Source organism: Schistocerca nitens, chromosome 9 (genome assembly GCF_023898315.1).
Source record: "Schistocerca nitens isolate TAMUIC-IGC-003100 chromosome 9, iqSchNite1.1, whole genome shotgun sequence".
Lineage (NCBI taxonomy): Eukaryota > Metazoa > Arthropoda > Insecta > Orthoptera > Acrididae > Schistocerca > Schistocerca nitens.
The window spans coordinates 68,411,635-68,429,041 of NC_064622.1; the positions used below are offsets into that span (position 1 = coordinate 68,411,635).

Genomic DNA, 17,407 nt, shown 5'->3' on the forward strand with positions numbered 1-17,407 from the left:
GTTCTCCCTCTCCCCCTGCCGTCGTCTTTTTGTGGTTTACTGCAATCGGAAAATAGGACAAAATAACACCTATCCACAGTTTTACCAACAATTGTTTCCATTTCTTTTTCACTTTAAGAAACGCGCTCACTAGCACTTATTAAGTGATGCTGTATTGACGAGTAACTGTTCGGCATCCATTCCGGAGCAACGACGACGAAAAATTTTACAGTAGTGTGAAGTAGATTAGATTAGATTAGTTTTTTGATCCATAGATCCGTGCTGAGGAGATCCTCGTGGATGTAGAACATGTCAATATTTTTTTTTATAAAAAGCTGAAATAACAATACTAATAGTATGAATATATACAGTACATCATTTGTTTCTATTAAAAAAATTCGTCAACGGAGTAGAAGGAGTTGGCCACTAGTAAGTCCTTCAGGCTCCTTTTAAACTGATCTTTATTTGTAACTAAATTTTTTATGTTTGCTGGCAAATTATTGAAGATGTGTGTTCCTAAGTAGTGGACCCCTTTTTGAACTAAAGTAAGTGCTTTTAAGTCTTTGTGCAGATCATTTTTGTTCCTGGTATTGTATGTATGAACTGAGCTGTTTGTTGGAAAAAGAGATATATTATGTTGGACAAATTTCTTTAAGGAGTAAATATACTGAGAGGCAGTAGTTAGTATACCCAGTTCTTTGAAGAGGTTTCTACAGGACGGCCGTGAATTTACTCCACAAATAATACGTATTACACGCTTTTGGTCTCTGAAAACTTTTGTTTGACTTGAAGAGTTACCCCAAAATATTATACCATATGACATTATGGAATGAAAGTAGGCAAAGTATGCAAGCTTTTTCATTTTTATGTCGCCTATGTCTGCTAACACTCAAATTGCAAATACAGATTTGTTAAGGCGTTTTTGCAGTTCTGTGGTGTGCTCCTCCCAACTGAATTTATTATCAAGTTGTAATCCCAGGAATTTAAGACTGTCAACTTCTTCTACCTGCTCTTCTTCATACTTTATGCATATGCTGGGTGGAAACCTTTTACAGGTTCTGAATTGCATATAGTGAGTCTTTTCGAAGTTTAATGTCAGTGAGTTGGCTTTAAACCATTTATTAATATCCATGAAAATATCATTAGTACATCTTTCTAAAACTACACTCGACATACTATTTATTGCAATACTTGTGTCATCTGCAAACAAAACTATCTCTGCTTCTGGCAGTGTAACTGGTGAGATATCATTAATGTACACAAGAAAAAGCAATGGCCCTAAGACGGATCCTTGTGGGACACCACATGTAATTTCTTCCCATTCTGATGATGACTGATGACTTAATTCACTAGTCCCTTGCATTGACACCCTTATTTTCCTGTTAGCGAGGTATGACGTGAACTATTTTGCAGCACTGCCCGTGACACAATAGAATTCTAATTTATTTAAAAGGATGTTGTGGTTCACACAATCGAATGCCTTTGACAAATCACAGAAAATACCTCGAAGAAGTCTGACGATACCTTTGACAAAGACGTTTGCCGATGATCTTTTACAGCGTAATACGGACGTTAAGCTGATGACGATGCAGCAGACAGAAGTTTCACGTATTGCCTACCTTTTTTGTTGCAGAGCTTCCCGGCGCGGCTGTACCGGAAGGAGGCGGCCGGCCGGCCCAGCGCCCTAGAGCGCCACCTCTCAGACTCGGAGTCCGACAGCGACTCCGATGACGAGCACCGGCCCAGGGAAAAGGTAACCATAGCTGTCGATACGAAACTGTCCTTGTGACAACAAATACGAGCGTGCTTAAAGATTTACACTGTCCAGTCACGTTGATGTGGCCACCCTCAATAACCAACTTTCGCAGCTCGGACTGTTGCGAGACTTGAAGGAGGAGAGAATGACCTGGAAGGTGCCAACAGGGGTGGTTCCATTCCTGAATCTTCCGTTTATTTCCATCATTGCTTCTTCGATGTACCGATTGAACAGTAGGAAGAGGGGGAGGCGGGGAGACTACATCCATGTCTTACACCCGTTTTAATCCGAGCACTTCGTTTTGGTCGTCCACTCATATTATTCCTTCTTGGCTCTTGTATACAGGGTGAAAAGTATTTTAACCGACAAACTCTGGCAGGTTTCAGGGGACATCAAAACAAATATTTTTCCCTAATGTCATTTTTTCCTATGAGGATTATTTAAACCGGTGGAGGGCGTATTACGCTCTTCAGTTGTAGGCAACTGCTGTTCACCAATGTAGCAGTGCATTGTCTCTGTTTATTAATGGAGCGATACACCTGGAATGAGTACACTGATATGGTTGGTGCGTACTGCGTAGCGCACCACAACGGATGAGCTGCACAGCGGGTTTATCAACAACAATATCCGAATCGCCGTATCCCGGATCATACGACCTTTGCTACTGTGTGCCAACGTCTGCTTGAGACTGGGTCATTTAGCAGATTACCTGGACAGGGACACCGTCGCACGGTAAGAGCGCTGCAATTTGAGGAAGCTGTCTTGCAGCATGTGGAGTGGGATCTTTCAATCAGCACTCGTGCAATTGCACGTAACATTGGGACGAATCAGACGAATGTAAGAACAGTCCTTCGAGAGCAATTGTTACGTCCATTTCACTTACAGTGTGTCCACAACCTGGAACCAGTTGAATATCCACCCAGAGCACAGTTCCTCTACCGGTTTAAATACTCCGCATAGGAAAAAATCACATAAGGGGAAAATATTTGTTATCATGTTCCCTACAACCTCCCAGAGTTTGTCGGTTTAAATACTTTTCACCCTGTATATTGTATATTACCAGTCCCTCCCTATAGCTTATCACTATTTTTCTCGGAATTTCGAACATCTTGCACCATTTTACATTGTCGAATGCTTTTTCCAGGTCAACAAATCCTATGAACGTGTCTTGATTTTATTTAGTCTTGCTTCCATTATCAACGGCAACGTCAGAATTGCCCCTCTGGTTCCTTTCCATTTTCTAAAGCCAAACTGATCGTCATCTAGCACATCCTCAATTTTCTTTTCCATTTTTCTGTGTGTTGTTCTTGTCAACAATTTGGATGCGCGAGCTGTAAGCTGATTCTGCGGTAATTCTCGCACTTGTCAGCTCTTTCAGTCTTCGGGATTGTGTAGATAATATTTTTCAGAAAGTCACATGGTATATCCCCAAACTCGTACATTCTACAACCAACGTGAATAGTTGTATTGTTGCCACTTCCCCCAATAATTTTAGAAACTCTGATGGAATGTTATTTATCCCTTCTGCCTTATTTGATCTTAAGTCTTCCAAAGGTCTCTTAAATTCTGATTCTAAGTTACTTCAAACCCGTCTTTGCAACTACTAAAATGCGTGTTTACCATGACGAATCAAAACATTATGGCCATCAGTGTAAGAGTTTGTTGATCCGCCTTTGGAGTGAAGTACAGTAGCGAATCTCCGTGGCACAGTTTCGACAAGTCCTTGGTAGGTTTCCGGAGGTATGTGGCACCAGATAGCTACATCTACGCAAAGGTCACGCAATCCTCGTAAATTACGGGCAAGTGGTTTGTGACCGTGGAGCTGGTGCCCAGCAACGTGCCCGATGAGTTCCATCAAATTCAGATCAGGCGGATTGGGTAGCCGAGACATAAGCATGAGTTTGCAGTTACGATCCTCGAGCCACTGCTGCTTTGTGACACAAGAAGTTACCTTCCTGAAACTTCCTGGCAGATTAAAACTGTGTGCCGGACCGAGACTCAAACTCGGGACCTTTGCCTTCCGCGGGCAACTGCTCTACTAACTGAGCTACCCAAGCACGACTCATACCCCGTCCTCACAGCTTTACATCTGTCAGTACCTCGTCTCCTACCTTCCAAACTTTACAGAAGCTCTCCTGCGAACCTTGCAGAACTAGTACTCCTGAAAGAGTCGTGCTTGGGTAGCTCAGTTGGTAGAGCACTTGCCCGCGAAAGGCAAAGGTCCCGAGTTCGAGTCTCGGTCCGGCACACAGTTTTAATCTGCCAGGAAGCTTCATATCAGCGCACACTCCGCTGCAGAGTGAAAATCTCATTCTAGTTACCTTCCTGCAAGATGCCATCGCCGCCGGAGAAAACGTTAATCGCCTAAAAGCGCATCTGGCAAACGTTTCAACACAATGTCTGGCGATGTTTAATCGCAATTCACTAGACATTTTGCGCCGATTTGTGACTTTTGATGAAACCTGCAGCCACCATTACACACCAGAGTAAAAGCGTCTGTCAAAGCAACGGACAAAGGCTGCTGAAAGAGCATCGAAGAAGGCAAAGACCGTTTCGTTAACTGGTAAGATAAATTTTCAGTAAGGTAATGGTCAGTACTTTTTGGGACTCCCAAGGAGTAAACCTCATAGATTACTTGCAAAAAGGCAAAATTATAACTGGACCCTCTTATGCTTTATTGTTGGACCGTTTGAAACTTACGTTGACTGAAAAAAAGACTAAGGTTGGCACGCAAAAAAGTGCTCCTTTACGAGGATAATGCACCATCCCACACATCAGCAACAACAATGGCGAAAGTGCATGAACTGGACTTTGAATTGGATCCTCATCAACCCTATTCAACAGACTTAGCCTCAAGTGACTTCTTTCTGTACTCTGACTTGAACTTTTGGCATGCTGCGAAGAAATTTTGATCAAATGGGAAAATGATAGTGGCAGTTAACGATGAGATGAAATATCTGGAGGATTGCTGAACAAAGTATGTATCCCTCGAAGGAAACTATGCCGATAAGTAAAGTGAGTTGCTTAAGAAACAACATTTTTCTTGCTTTTTTTATCAGAATTATACAGGGTGATTCAAAAAGAATACCACAACTTTAGGAATTTAAAACTCTGCAACGACAAAAGGCAGAGCTAAGCACTATCTGTCGGCGAATTAAGGGAGCTATAAAGTTTCATTTAGTTGTACATTTGTTCGCTTGAGGCGCTGTTGATTAGGCGTCAGCGTCAGTTGCTGCTAAGATGGCGACCGCTCAACAGAAAGCTTTTTGTGTTATTGAGTACGGCAGAAGTGAATCGACGACAGTTGTTCAGCGTGCATTTCGAACGAAGTATGGTGTTAAACCTCCTGATAGGTGGTGTATTAAACGTTGGTATAAACAGTTTACAGAGAATGGGTGTTTGTGCAAAGGGAAAAGTTCTGGACGGCCGAGAACGAGTGATGAAAATGTATCACGCATCCAGCAAGCATTTGTTCGCAGCCCAGGAAAATCGACTCGCAGAGCTAGCAGAGAGCTGCAAATTCCACAATCAACTGTATGGAGAGTCCTACGAAAAAGGTTAGTTATGAAACCTGAACGTCAACTACCCGAGGCGATGGATCGGCCGCCAGGCAGCCCGTGACAGAGCACTTCATCACTGGCCTCCAAGAAGCCCTGATCTTACCCACTGCGATTTTTTCTTATGGGGGTATGTTAAGGATATGGTGTTTCGGCCAACTCTCCCAGCCACCATTGATGATTTGAAACGAGAAATAACAGCAGCTATCCAAACTGTTACGCCTGATATGCTACAGAGAGTGTGGAACGAGTTGGAGTATCGGGTTGATATTGCTCGTGTGTCTGGAGGGGGCCATATTGAACATCTCTGAACTTGTTTTTGAGTGAAAAAAAAACCTTTTTAAATACTCTTTGTAATGATGTATAACAGAAGGTTATATTATGTTTCTTTCATTAAATACACATTTTTAAAGTTGTGGTATTCTTTTTGAATCACCCTGTATAACTAACCAGGTATGCAGGGTGATTCACGAATATATGCAAATATTTTACTACGTTATTCTACAAGTAAAACTAAAGAAGAAAGTTCATATAAACATAGGTCTGCAAATGTTTAGTTACGGAGTTACGGCTAATAAAAGATTTTGCATGAAGTTTCGCTAATATGAAGCCATCACAAAACTGTACAAGGTTAAAGTAAAGCACGATTTCCATTTACTTTGTTGTTATTGGTCTGGTGAGTCTAATAAAACACTTCCCAGACGTGTATCTGCAGTAGTTTTCCAGAATATCCAGGGAAAGAAAGATTATTACTTGCTCGCATTAGCCGAGCGGTTCTAGGCGCTTCAGTTCGGAACCGCGCGACTGCTACGGTCGCAGGTTCGAATCCTGCCTCGGGCACGGATGTGTGTGATGTCCTTAGGTTAGTTAGGTTTAAGTAGTTCTAAGTTCTATGGGACTGATGACCTCAGATGTTAAGTTCCATAGTGCTCAGAGCCATTTGAACCATTTGCTCGCATTACGAATGCAACAGATGAAATTAAGAACAACCCTGTGAAACTGAAACAAGCAACAAAATCTGTTCAGACACGTGCAGCTGAATGCATTGAACGCGGTGGAGGCATTTTTGAACATTTATTGTGAATGTATTGTGAAATTGTATGCACACTGTACAACTTCCTTAACACTGAGCTTTCTTTTTTCCGGTTTAACACGAATTCAGATATGTGCTGTGGTATTAATAAAAGCAGATTATCTGACACATTCATACAGTATCAGTTAACGTTATTGCCATCATTTTTCCAAAATTAAATTCTCTACAACTTATTTTGAAAACTTTGTGCAGTTGTCTGGAATTTAAAAAAGCAATTGGGCCAAGTAGTTAATAAATTAAAAATTTTACGAAATTACGTGTTTGCTTGTATGGATGTTCAGGGAAACTACTGCAGATAATCAATAACAACAAAATAAATGGAAATCGTGCTTTACTTTAACCTTGTACGGTTTTGCGATGGCTTCATATTAGTGAAGTTGCTAAGTTCCAAGCAAAATCTTTTATTAGCCGTAACTCTTTAACTAAACATTTGCGGACCTATGTTTATATGAACTTTTTTCTTTAGTTTTACTTGTACAATAACATATTAAAATATTTGCATGTCTTAGTGCAGCACACTGTATGTTCAAAGTAATTCCAGCAGAAATTGTGTTACATTTCTCAGTGTCTTCTGTTGCTACCAATGCAGATTTGTGCCGCATTAAACATAGTGTCTGTTTGACTTGTTTTGTTGAATTTTCTCAAAATAACTTTGATTGGCCAGAAAATTAAAATGGTGCTGTTTTCTCAGAAGTAACATGAGCAGTTGTGTAAGAACAGTTATAACAATTTGTGGAATGGCATTTGACATCATACATACTGCCTGCGTCCAGAAGGCCAGAATAAGTAAGCGTGAAAAAGTTTTTTGTTACCCTGTAAAATTTGCTTTCTGTTAGGTACAACAGTGTTTGGGTGAACGATTCAGTTCTAGGCTGTGAAGATGGGTGATTATCTGCAGGTGACGCGCAGCAGAGTAGGTGGGCTCAGCAGCACGCGGGCCCCGGCACGTACGCCGCGCGGCACAACGGGAAGTGAATAACAGGGGGCGCGGAGCAGCGTGAACCGCTGCAGGGGGAAAGCATCTAGCAAGTAGGACAACGCTGCAGATAGAACAAGGAAGTTCAGGTGCAATGATCTGACGAAAAAGGTGCTAAAAAGTTGTCAGTTCAAAAAGCGAAAAATTTGTTATGCCTCTGCCCAGTGCTTAACAGTGATTTGCGAAGTATGTATGCAGATAGGCCGAGAAGTAATTACGTCACAAACCGCCCAAGGGAATGCACTCGTGCATTGAAAAAAATACCGGGTGATCAAATAGTCAGTATAAATTTGAAAACTTAATAAACCACGGAATAATATAGATAGAGAGGTAAAAATTGACACACATGCTTGGAATGACGTCGGCTTTCATTAGAACAAAAAAAAAAAATTTCACAAAATGTCCGACAGATGGCGCTGGACAGCAAAACTGCTACCGTGACGGGTCAGAGGTACGCCGACATGTTACAGAATCGCATCATCCCCAGCCTGGCTGATAAACACCTGCTGGAACGTACGATGTTTATGCAGGATGGCGCTCCATATGGCTAGACGCGTGAAAGATCTGCTGCGCGCGCATCGTTTGGTGATGATCGTGTGCTCAGCCGCCACTTCCGTCATGCTTGGCCTCCCAGGTCCCCAGACCTCAGTCTGTGCGATTATTGGCTTTGGGGTTAACTGAGTCGCAAGTGTATCGTGATCGACCGACATCTCTAGGGATGCTGAAAGACAACATCCGACGCCAATGCCTCACCACAACTCCGGACATGCTTTACAGTGCTGTTCACAACATGATTCCTCGACTACAGCTATTGTGGAGGAATGATGGTGGACATATTGAGCATTTCCTGTAAAGAACATCATCTTTGCTTTGTCTTCTTTGTTATGCTAATTATTGCTATTCTGATCAGATGAAGCGCCATCTGTCGGACATTTTTTGAACTTTTGTATTTTTTTGGTTCTAATAAAACCCCATGTCATTCCAAGCATGTGTGTCAATTTGTACCTCTCTACCTACATTATTCCGTGATTTATTCAGGTTTCCAATTTATGCTGACTTTTTGATCACCCGGTATATTGAAACACTTCACTGAAGACAATGGCCAACTTCAGTCACTCATTCAGAAAGCTATATACAAAAAACTTTCAGAATATTGCTTCTCCAGTTTTCTCACGACTGTTTTCAGGTTGGAGGGACCGTGTACGAAATGAAGTTCATCTGGCAAAACATCTAAAAATGTGCACGCAGCCTGAAAACTATTACAGAAACACGACAGCTTTCAACCAAGTACTCATCTCCCCATCGAGTGCAGATGAGCCAAGGTGGTAACGGAAGACGCTATAGTGTGTGATAGTTTTGTATTCTGCCAGCAGATTTTTCGATATTTTTAGCGCAAAATTCAAAATCGTTCACGTATCAAAAGAATCAGCCCAGATATTTGAAGTTATATGTCACTGACTTCTGATTTAAAATTGCAAATAACATGTGTGACCTGTGTGACTTTTGATACGTAAGCATTAGCCATACTTGGACCACAACACACTTTGTTGAAATTTTTTATCATGGTGACACTAACAGCCAAATTCCTTGAGAAAAGGGGCAAAAACATTGGCTTCACTTGTTCTTCATCCAGGGTTTCCACTACCATATTCCAAACATACCTCCTTCGCGGCACCCACCTCACACACACCTTCGTAGACAGTTCTGCGTGCAGGATATTATGCACTCGCCCAGTTGAGATGCCTACAGTCTCAGAAGTTCCACGAATTTTATTCTGTGATCTTGCGTTACCATGTCATGGATTTTGTCAGCGGTTCGCTTTATGGTGACCTCACTTGGACGGCCGGAGCGCGCTTCGTCTTTGGTGCTTGCCCGACCACTTTTAAATTCATTTAATCCAAAAATAAATGGTCGTCAGTGATGTTGCAGAGTCCGCGTGAACTTGCAGTTCTGTTTTGATATGCGTGGCAGTTCAACCCTTCAAATGAAAATGTTTAATTACAGCATAAAACTCCGTATTTCCAAGTGCAGTCGACATACATACCAATTGATATGGCTGACAACAATGACCTGTACGCTGTATATTGTTGAACTTCTTTATACTGTCCTTGGAATAATCAAGCGCAACAAAAATGTTCCATTCTCTTATGGAAATTAACAGACTTAATCAAACCATCCTCGAACATTCAGCATCGCGTACCTTACCGATTCCTAAATGGAAATGGGGACGAGATACACTTTCTTCTATTGTTCGTCTCTTCGTGTCAGACATCTCAGTGCACTGGAGAGCCAAGAATTGTGTCTGCTGTCACAGTTGAGTGCGTAAAATCTCCGAAACAGGTATGCCTTATGATCTGCCGATACATCTCCAAATGAAACTGTCAGTGGCAAATTTCTTCCTTAAAAATATCCAATCGTATTATTTTGAATATCCCTCTCAAAAAACTGCGATATTTAGGGAATTCAGGGATACGTTCGAATGACAGTATAGGGGGAAAAAAATCAGAATTTTGGTCAAAACATACCAGTTTCGGCTTAGTGCTCCATTACTATAGTACAATTCAACAAATTCAAGTTCTTTTGGCCTTCTCTCGTTACCACGACGTTCAGTGCATCTGCCTTAAACATTGTTCGCCGCAACAAACAGCTTAATACCTCGACAATTGTACCAAAAATAACGCAAGGCCGAATCAGTTTAACCCTTCACTCCGCACTTTGTTTAGAACACCACATAATTTTTTGTTGTATTTGAAATTGTCCAGTGAAGTCAGGAAAAATGTTGAAAAAATTAATACATTATTAATTTTGGGGAAAAACATGCACTGCCCAAGAGAATCAAAAGACTATTTTTTTCGAAATCCTGTAATTGTCTCCAACTGCTACGCATAAGTTTGAAATTTGGCTCATAGGTGCCTACAACATTCTTCTTTAGTGCTGCAAACGCGAGGCGCCCTGAGACGCCGCCCTCGAGCTCGACGATGCTTCGAACAACAATGTGTCGACATGCGAAAAAAGATCAGGGCTCAGAAGTTCATGTGATGCGTAAAATGGGTGGCAACGTTGGCACCAAATTTCAATGCAATTCTGCCTAACTCCACCGTGGTCGTGCCATGCGATAGGAATGTCGTCACAGACCCTCTTACCCACATTTCACACCTTTTTTTTTGACGCTTCTGCTATGGAGATCTGAAACGCGACACCCAGAATTGAAATCAAACCGCTTTGTTATGAGTGGCCGAAGGAAACGTTTGAGACACACTGCCGCTCAGCATCCATACGAAAGGCCTTAGGCGATGGCATAAAGGGCGTCAATGAAGCCACCCCTTTCCTTGGGACGTTCATTCCCTTTCGTGGTCGAGAATGACAGTTTGCTGTTTTACGAGCAACAGGAAGACATTCTTGACAGTCTTGGATACTGCTGACATCACCTTGATGCTTCAACCATTCTGTAAAGGACATAGTGTGCTAGCAATACTATTGAATGAGATTTCACCTCTTTGTGGCTCTGTGTGATCGGAGTTTTCGGTCTGGTGTGAGGGTGGAAACTTAAGTGACAGTTGAAAACCGTTCAACGGAATTTGAATCAGTTATTCAATACTCCTGTTTCACGCCATCCTGTGAGATGATCATGGAGGAGTGCGAGATCGACACAGTCTGAAAATAACAACAAGGTGTCCCTCTAACACTGCCCAGTTCGGCAAAACCATCAGTGGTACCAAACCATTTTTATTGAGAATTGTAAAAATGCATCTTTACAGAGAAAATCTGTGAAATAGCCCTAGGCTCCTGCAGGTAGGCAACCAATTAGCACCCATCCGATGCTAGTTGCCTGCCTGCGGGCATCTGTGACTGCTGCTCAGTTTTTTCCTCAACGAGGTGCGGGTTGCGGACAGCAAAAATGAGCTTGATGGTGAGACAATACAGTCCATGATGAAGGACAGAAAAAACCTTAGACAGATTTAAGAAAAAGAACAACAAAGAGGAAAGAACTATCAACTCAATTGCTGTGCATATTGTTGTGTCTAGACCATACAGCCCAGACACAATGCTGTAGCCGATAGGGCACGCAAGGCTAACGCAGACGGGCGTGAAGTCTGGAACATGAGACTTATAAATGCACTAAAGAAAAATACGTAGCCTTTTTAATACTTAACTTTATTCTCTTGTTGGAATACATCTCTCCTGCATACTCGTAAGCTATTGGCACTGATACAATTGGCGCCTTGCTAGGTGGTCGCCATTTAACTTAGCAGAGGGCTATTCTACTGTCTATCTCTCGGCAAATGAGAGCAAGGCTTAGCACGTCCAATCGCTAGCTATGTTGTCCGTACAACTGGGGGCGAGGTCTCCTCAGTCTCTCGAGACCTGCCTTGTGGTGGCGCTAGGTTTGCGATCCCACAGTGGCGACACGCGGGTCCGACATGTACTACAGGACCGCGGCCGATTTAAGTTACCACCTAGCAAGTGTGGTGTCTAGCGGTGACACCACACATATCACATATACTACTTGTTGCCATATTTTTATGTATCTTAGAATTTTGCAACCTGAGGTTTAATATTGGTCAGCCATTCTGTCTCCTTTTAATTATAGTTTATCCAAGTGAATTTTTCTTTTGATGTAATACACGGAGAACATGAGGAACTGATGAAATGTGTGAGAGGGAATGGGAGTCTGATGGTCTTGGAAAGCTGGAATGCTGTAACATAAATATGAATAATGTGGTGTTGAAGAAAAACATGAGATAGGAGAAAGATTTCTGAAGTAATGTGGGGTAAATCTCATGTGGTTGTCCCTGATGTACGCAAATTGACTCATGTGAGAGTGGAAATTGTAAAACGTTAAGAATAAGGCCGTTGAAGAGATGGTGCTGCCAAAATGCATCATGTTAATTTTAATTAGTGACAGTATTACGGAAAGGACAGATGGCTAATGACCACAGTCTCTGGCTGCTGAGATCAGATTGTGAGCAGCAGCACATGATGGGAGAAGCAATCTGGGTGTTGTGGGTAAGGAGGAGGCTGGGATGGAGAGGGGGAGAGATAGCAGGGTAGTGGTGGAGGACGGTGAAGTGCTGCTTGCGGGAAAATATAGGGATGAGGTGGGGAGAGGGTACGGCAGCTAGATGCAGTCAGTAGGTCAGTGGTAGAGTGGGGAGAGGGGGGAGGGGAGGGGAAGGAGAGAAGTAAAAAGATTGTGGTTCCATTAGTGGAATAGAGGACCATGTAAGGATGAAGTGGGAACAGGGAAGTACTACACAGTCACTATGCCACTAACAGACCCACAGTCTTTTTACTTCTCCCCATTTCCTTGAAAGAAACGTGTTAGGTAACTGAAGTAATGCGCGCACACTTGAAAGCTGTGCACATTAGCAGTGTGTTGTCATCCCTGAGAATGTGCCACAAAAGAGCAATACTGTGAACTTCCAATAGAGCCCGCCATGGGCAAGTGCCTATTTGAACCCTGCTGCACTATGCTCGCACTCAGTTATCATGGTATTACTGCTTGCATACATTTGCCTTATCTTACTGTGTTCAGTGTATGTTAAGGTGATTGGCATATGTGCCACAGTCCAATAAAGTTGTTCTAACATTTGTGGTTGCGTTGTGTGTCCAAGTTACAACACAAGTGACAATGAGAGTGGTTTTGTTCTCTGGGCGGTTTGCAGTCTCTGGTTGGCCCTCCCTTGCACCTAAGATGTCTGACAGTGCTGCTGATGAGTTTTTATGCTGGCTGGTTGATCAACAAGTGGTTCTTACTGTGGCGTTTCAGCATCTCAGTCAACAGGGGGAGTCAAACCCAGGTATTGCAAATGCATGCCTCTGTTTTGGCCTGTTCCGGTCTGTCTCTGTCTACATTACCTGCCGCGTCACCCCTTGCACCTTCTGTTTTGCCTGTCATTACCCCAGTCATTTATCCCCCAACCATTTACAGCTTATGATGAGTCTGGTGAAGATTGGGAAGCCTATGAAAAATGGTTGCAGCAGTATTTTCATGTATTTGGATTGACTGATGTTGCCTTATGCCATGCTTTCTTTTTGTTTTGGTTATCACCTCACATGTATCAACTCCTTTGCGAATTGGCCCGCTTGCAGGAACAGTCTTCACTCTCATTTGATAACATGTGCAACCTTCTTTCGAAATACTAATGTAAACAGACACACATCTGCTGCTCAAGTCAAGTTTTAATGGTGTCGCAAGAAACTAGAACATTCGTATAAGACTTGGGCAGCTCAGCTTCACGGTTTAAGCCATTGTTGTCACTTTGTCACTGATAGACATAAGGAGTCATATGCCAACCAAATGGTTGATGATGCAATCATTTGTTTGGCTCTCAATCGTGAGGTTCGTGAACGGATCCTTCAATGTGAAACCCCCTCCGATGTTCTGACCGTTGCACAATCTGAGATATCGAAGGCTGCAGGTGCTCAAATTGAATTGTGGTGCAAGGTTGCAGAAGTTTAACCCACTTGCTGTTGCCGTTTCTCAGACGATCCACAGGGGGACGATATAGTGGCAGCGGTCCGTGCATGAGCAAAACATCCTGGCAGCTGACCCAACTCAATGCAGCAGCCACGGTCACAGCAGCAGCACAGAAAGCCTGAAAATAAACAACAATGCAAGCGCTCCATGCTTCCCTTTTGTCCATTGTGTTTTGTCACTCATGATAGGCTGGATTTCCTAAGTGGTGGGCTGTTTATTTTGTGGCGGCGTTCGTAGCGACAAACAATTCGCTGTAGAAACGGCTTACGAAGTCACCGCCACACTTTTAATAGCGGGCCGACCGGTCCGCTGGAACAGTGAACAGAAAGATGAAAACCCAAACACTCTGATTAAATAAAAGTCGGTACTTATCTTTATTAACGAAGATACAGAAACACAGTAGTGAACTCCGTGTCTGCAGAGATCTGTCTAGTTCGAGTCGGAGCGGCTAGGTCAGCGTCGGCTGACGACAAACAACAAATCTGCTGCGATGAACACACAACTGACTAGCAAGTACACAATTCGGTGGCGAGTATACAACTGAGCGGCGAATACAGAACTGTCCTAGCGCTCGCGACTCCAGCGCTTAAGAAACCAGAAGCCAGCGGTGGCGCGCGCAGACTTGCGGCGATTTCCTGTCTCGCTGGCGCTGCTTATGCGGACGGCGTCCGGACTTTGATGCTGCCAACCTTTTGGCAGCGGGCTCGGGTGGCATTACTGGCTAGGATATAACACTCCTCCCCCCCCCCCCCCCAAATCGCCGCACCGTCGTTGAATAATGACGTGGCGAGCGTCGACGGCGGGGAAGGGGTCTGGCCGCAGGCGTAGCAGAAGAGACCGGGGCGGAGACTGTTGTCGGTGGCAGTCCCCGGTCCGCACCCCAGCATTGGCTGCGCGGGGCCTCGGGAAACACCGACGGAAAACCGAGGTCAGGGTGCACGCCTGTGACCACGGGCGCAGCTTCTGGTACTGGACGCGACGGGGCGTCGGGACCCACGAAGAGAGGCAGCGTCTCCTGACGCTGCGTCGACGGCTGCCGAGTGGGCGCCGGACAAGGCGCTGCGGTGTCAGACTCCTTGGGGGTGCCCAAGGAAAGCGGCTGCAGGACAGGCTGCACAGCCACCGCTTGGGAAGGCGGCCCGGCTGAGGGGTCGACGTCCATCAGCTCCGAAGGCGGTGGCGACTGAAGAGGGACCGCAGGCGCCGGAGCAACCACCTGGGGCGCTCCCGGATGAAGCTGCGCGGGAGGCATCAACGGGACGGGCTGTCGGCGTGGTAGCGGCGACGGCTGCTGCTGCTGCCCTGGGGGCGGCAGCGAAGTCGGAAGGCGCGGCTGGAACCCGCCGCGGACCAAATCTGTGGACAAAGAACGAGCGGCAGAATCCGGGCGGCCAGCGCGGCGCAACTGGTTCTGATGCCTCCTGTGCATCCCAGTAGCACCTTGAACAGTATAAAAACCGCGACCCTGGACACTTATCACGGTACCACGTTCCCAACGACGGCGACCGTGATAAACTCTGAAAAAAACGGCGTCGTTGCGCTGAAAACGCGTGCGATGCTCAGAAGCGGCGGGTCGATCCGGGGGGTGCAACAACCGTAGTAGGGTGCGATGACGACGGCCGTGGAGAAGCTCCGCAGGCGAAGGGCCGTCGCGTGGCGTGGTCCGGTACGACGACAGGAACGTGATGAGGGCCTGCTGACGAGAGTGCGTAGCACGAAGGCGGTCCATATGATCCTTGAATGTGCGTACAAAACGTTCCGCTGCACCATTCTATTGAGGGTGGAACGGCGGAGTAAGAACATGGCGAATGCCATTGGCAGAACAAAAACTTTCAAATTCAGCAGAGGTAAATTGTGGACCATTGTCAGACACTAAAACTTCTGGAAGACCCTCAATACAAAAAATTGAAGTCAACGCCTGTATAGTTTGTGCAGACGTTGTAGACTGCATGGGCACAACAAACGGAAAATTACTAAATGCATCTATCACGATGAGCCAACGAGAATTCCAATATGGACCAGCGAAATCAATATGTACTCGCTGCCAGGGACCGGCAGGGCGTGCCCACTCAAAATAGCGTTGAGGCGGAGCAGCTTGGTGTTCGGCACACGTCGAACAATCTGTAGACATCTGCGTAATCTGCTTATCAATACCGATCCATGTACAATGACGGCGGGCAAGCTGCTTGGTGCGGACCACTCCCCAATGACCTTGATGCAACAAGTCGAGGACCTTGGATTGGAGCACTTGGGGAACCACTACACGAAGCTGGTCATTCTCGGTGCGTAACAGCAAAACTCCGTGCGAAACGGACAACAGATGACGTTGCGGATAATAGCGACGAACCACAGGATCCGATATGTCCTTTGCCTTGGACGGCCAACCACGTTGAACAAAACGTAATAGTAAACTCAGATGAGGATCCGTAGCTGTCTCACGTGCCACCTGACGATAATCAATCGGAAAATCCCGGAGGGATTGATGCTCATCGGCGTCAATCTGATGGCAAGAGTCGTCAGAGGAATCGAAGACATCATCCGCAGCAATCGGCAATCTAGAAAGCGCGTCAGCGTTTGCATGCTGAGCTGTAGGGCGATACAGTATCTCATACTGGTATTGTGATAACAGAAGAGCCCAACGTTGTAGTCTCTGAGCTGTCCGCTGAGGAACTGGTTTAGACGGATGAAACAGTGACGTCAGGGGCTTGTGATCTGTTACTAAATAGAATGGTCTACCATAGAGGTAGTGATGGAATTTTGTGACACCGAACACAATAGCCAACGCTTCCTTGTCCAATTGGCTATAATTACACTGAGCTTTGTTTAGCAATTTAGAGGCGAACGCAATAGGACGTTCGGTGTTACCGACTCGGTGAGACAACACAGCACCGAGGCCGAAAGAAGAGGCATCACAAGCTAACACCAGAGGCTTGTTAGGGTCGTAATGGACCAGACAACGATCATTCAATAAAGCCTCTTTAAGCTGCTGAAAGGCTGATTGGCAATCAGCTGACCACACAAACGGAACATTCTTACGGCGGAGACGATGCAACGGTGCAGCAATCTGTGATGCATTAGGTATAAACCTAATATAATATGTCAATTTGCCAAGAACTGCTTGCAATTCAGGCAGATTGCGAGGGGCGGGCAAATCACGAATAGCTGCCAAATGTGACTGGGAGGGATGAATGCCTTGAGCATTAATAAATAACATGTCCCAGATACTCCATCTCCGTAAGGAAAAATGAACATTTATCGATGTTGCAACGTAGGCCTGCCTGAGACAACACTGTAAACAAACACTCCAAATTACGGAAATGTTCAGCAGGCGTCCGACCGGACACAACAATATCGTCTAAATAGTTGCAACACGATGGCACATTAGCCAGAAGTTGTGACAAAAAACGCTGAAAAACAGCTGGAGCTGACGCACAACCAAAAGGCAAACGCAGAAAACGGAACAACCCCAACGACGTGTTTATGACAAAATACTGTTGTGATTGCTCGTCGAGGGGCAATTGCAAATATGCTTCACGGAGATCAATTTTGGAAAAGAAACGAGCTT

The 17,407-nt window shown here is 44.7% G+C and overlaps 1 protein-coding gene across 1 annotated transcript in view; it reads left to right on the forward strand.

Annotated features, from left to right (window-relative positions):
* The window catches only part of LOC126204013 (sarcoplasmic calcium-binding protein), a 186,685-nt gene that overhangs the window by 141,667 nt on the left and 27,611 nt on the right, over nucleotides 1-17,407 (forward strand). The window contains exon 2 of the mRNA XM_049938442.1: nucleotides 1,613-1,732. Within this exon, the coding sequence (XP_049794399.1) occupies nucleotides 1,613-1,732 (120 nt within the window). The remainder of the gene's footprint in view (nucleotides 1-1,612; nucleotides 1,733-17,407) is intronic.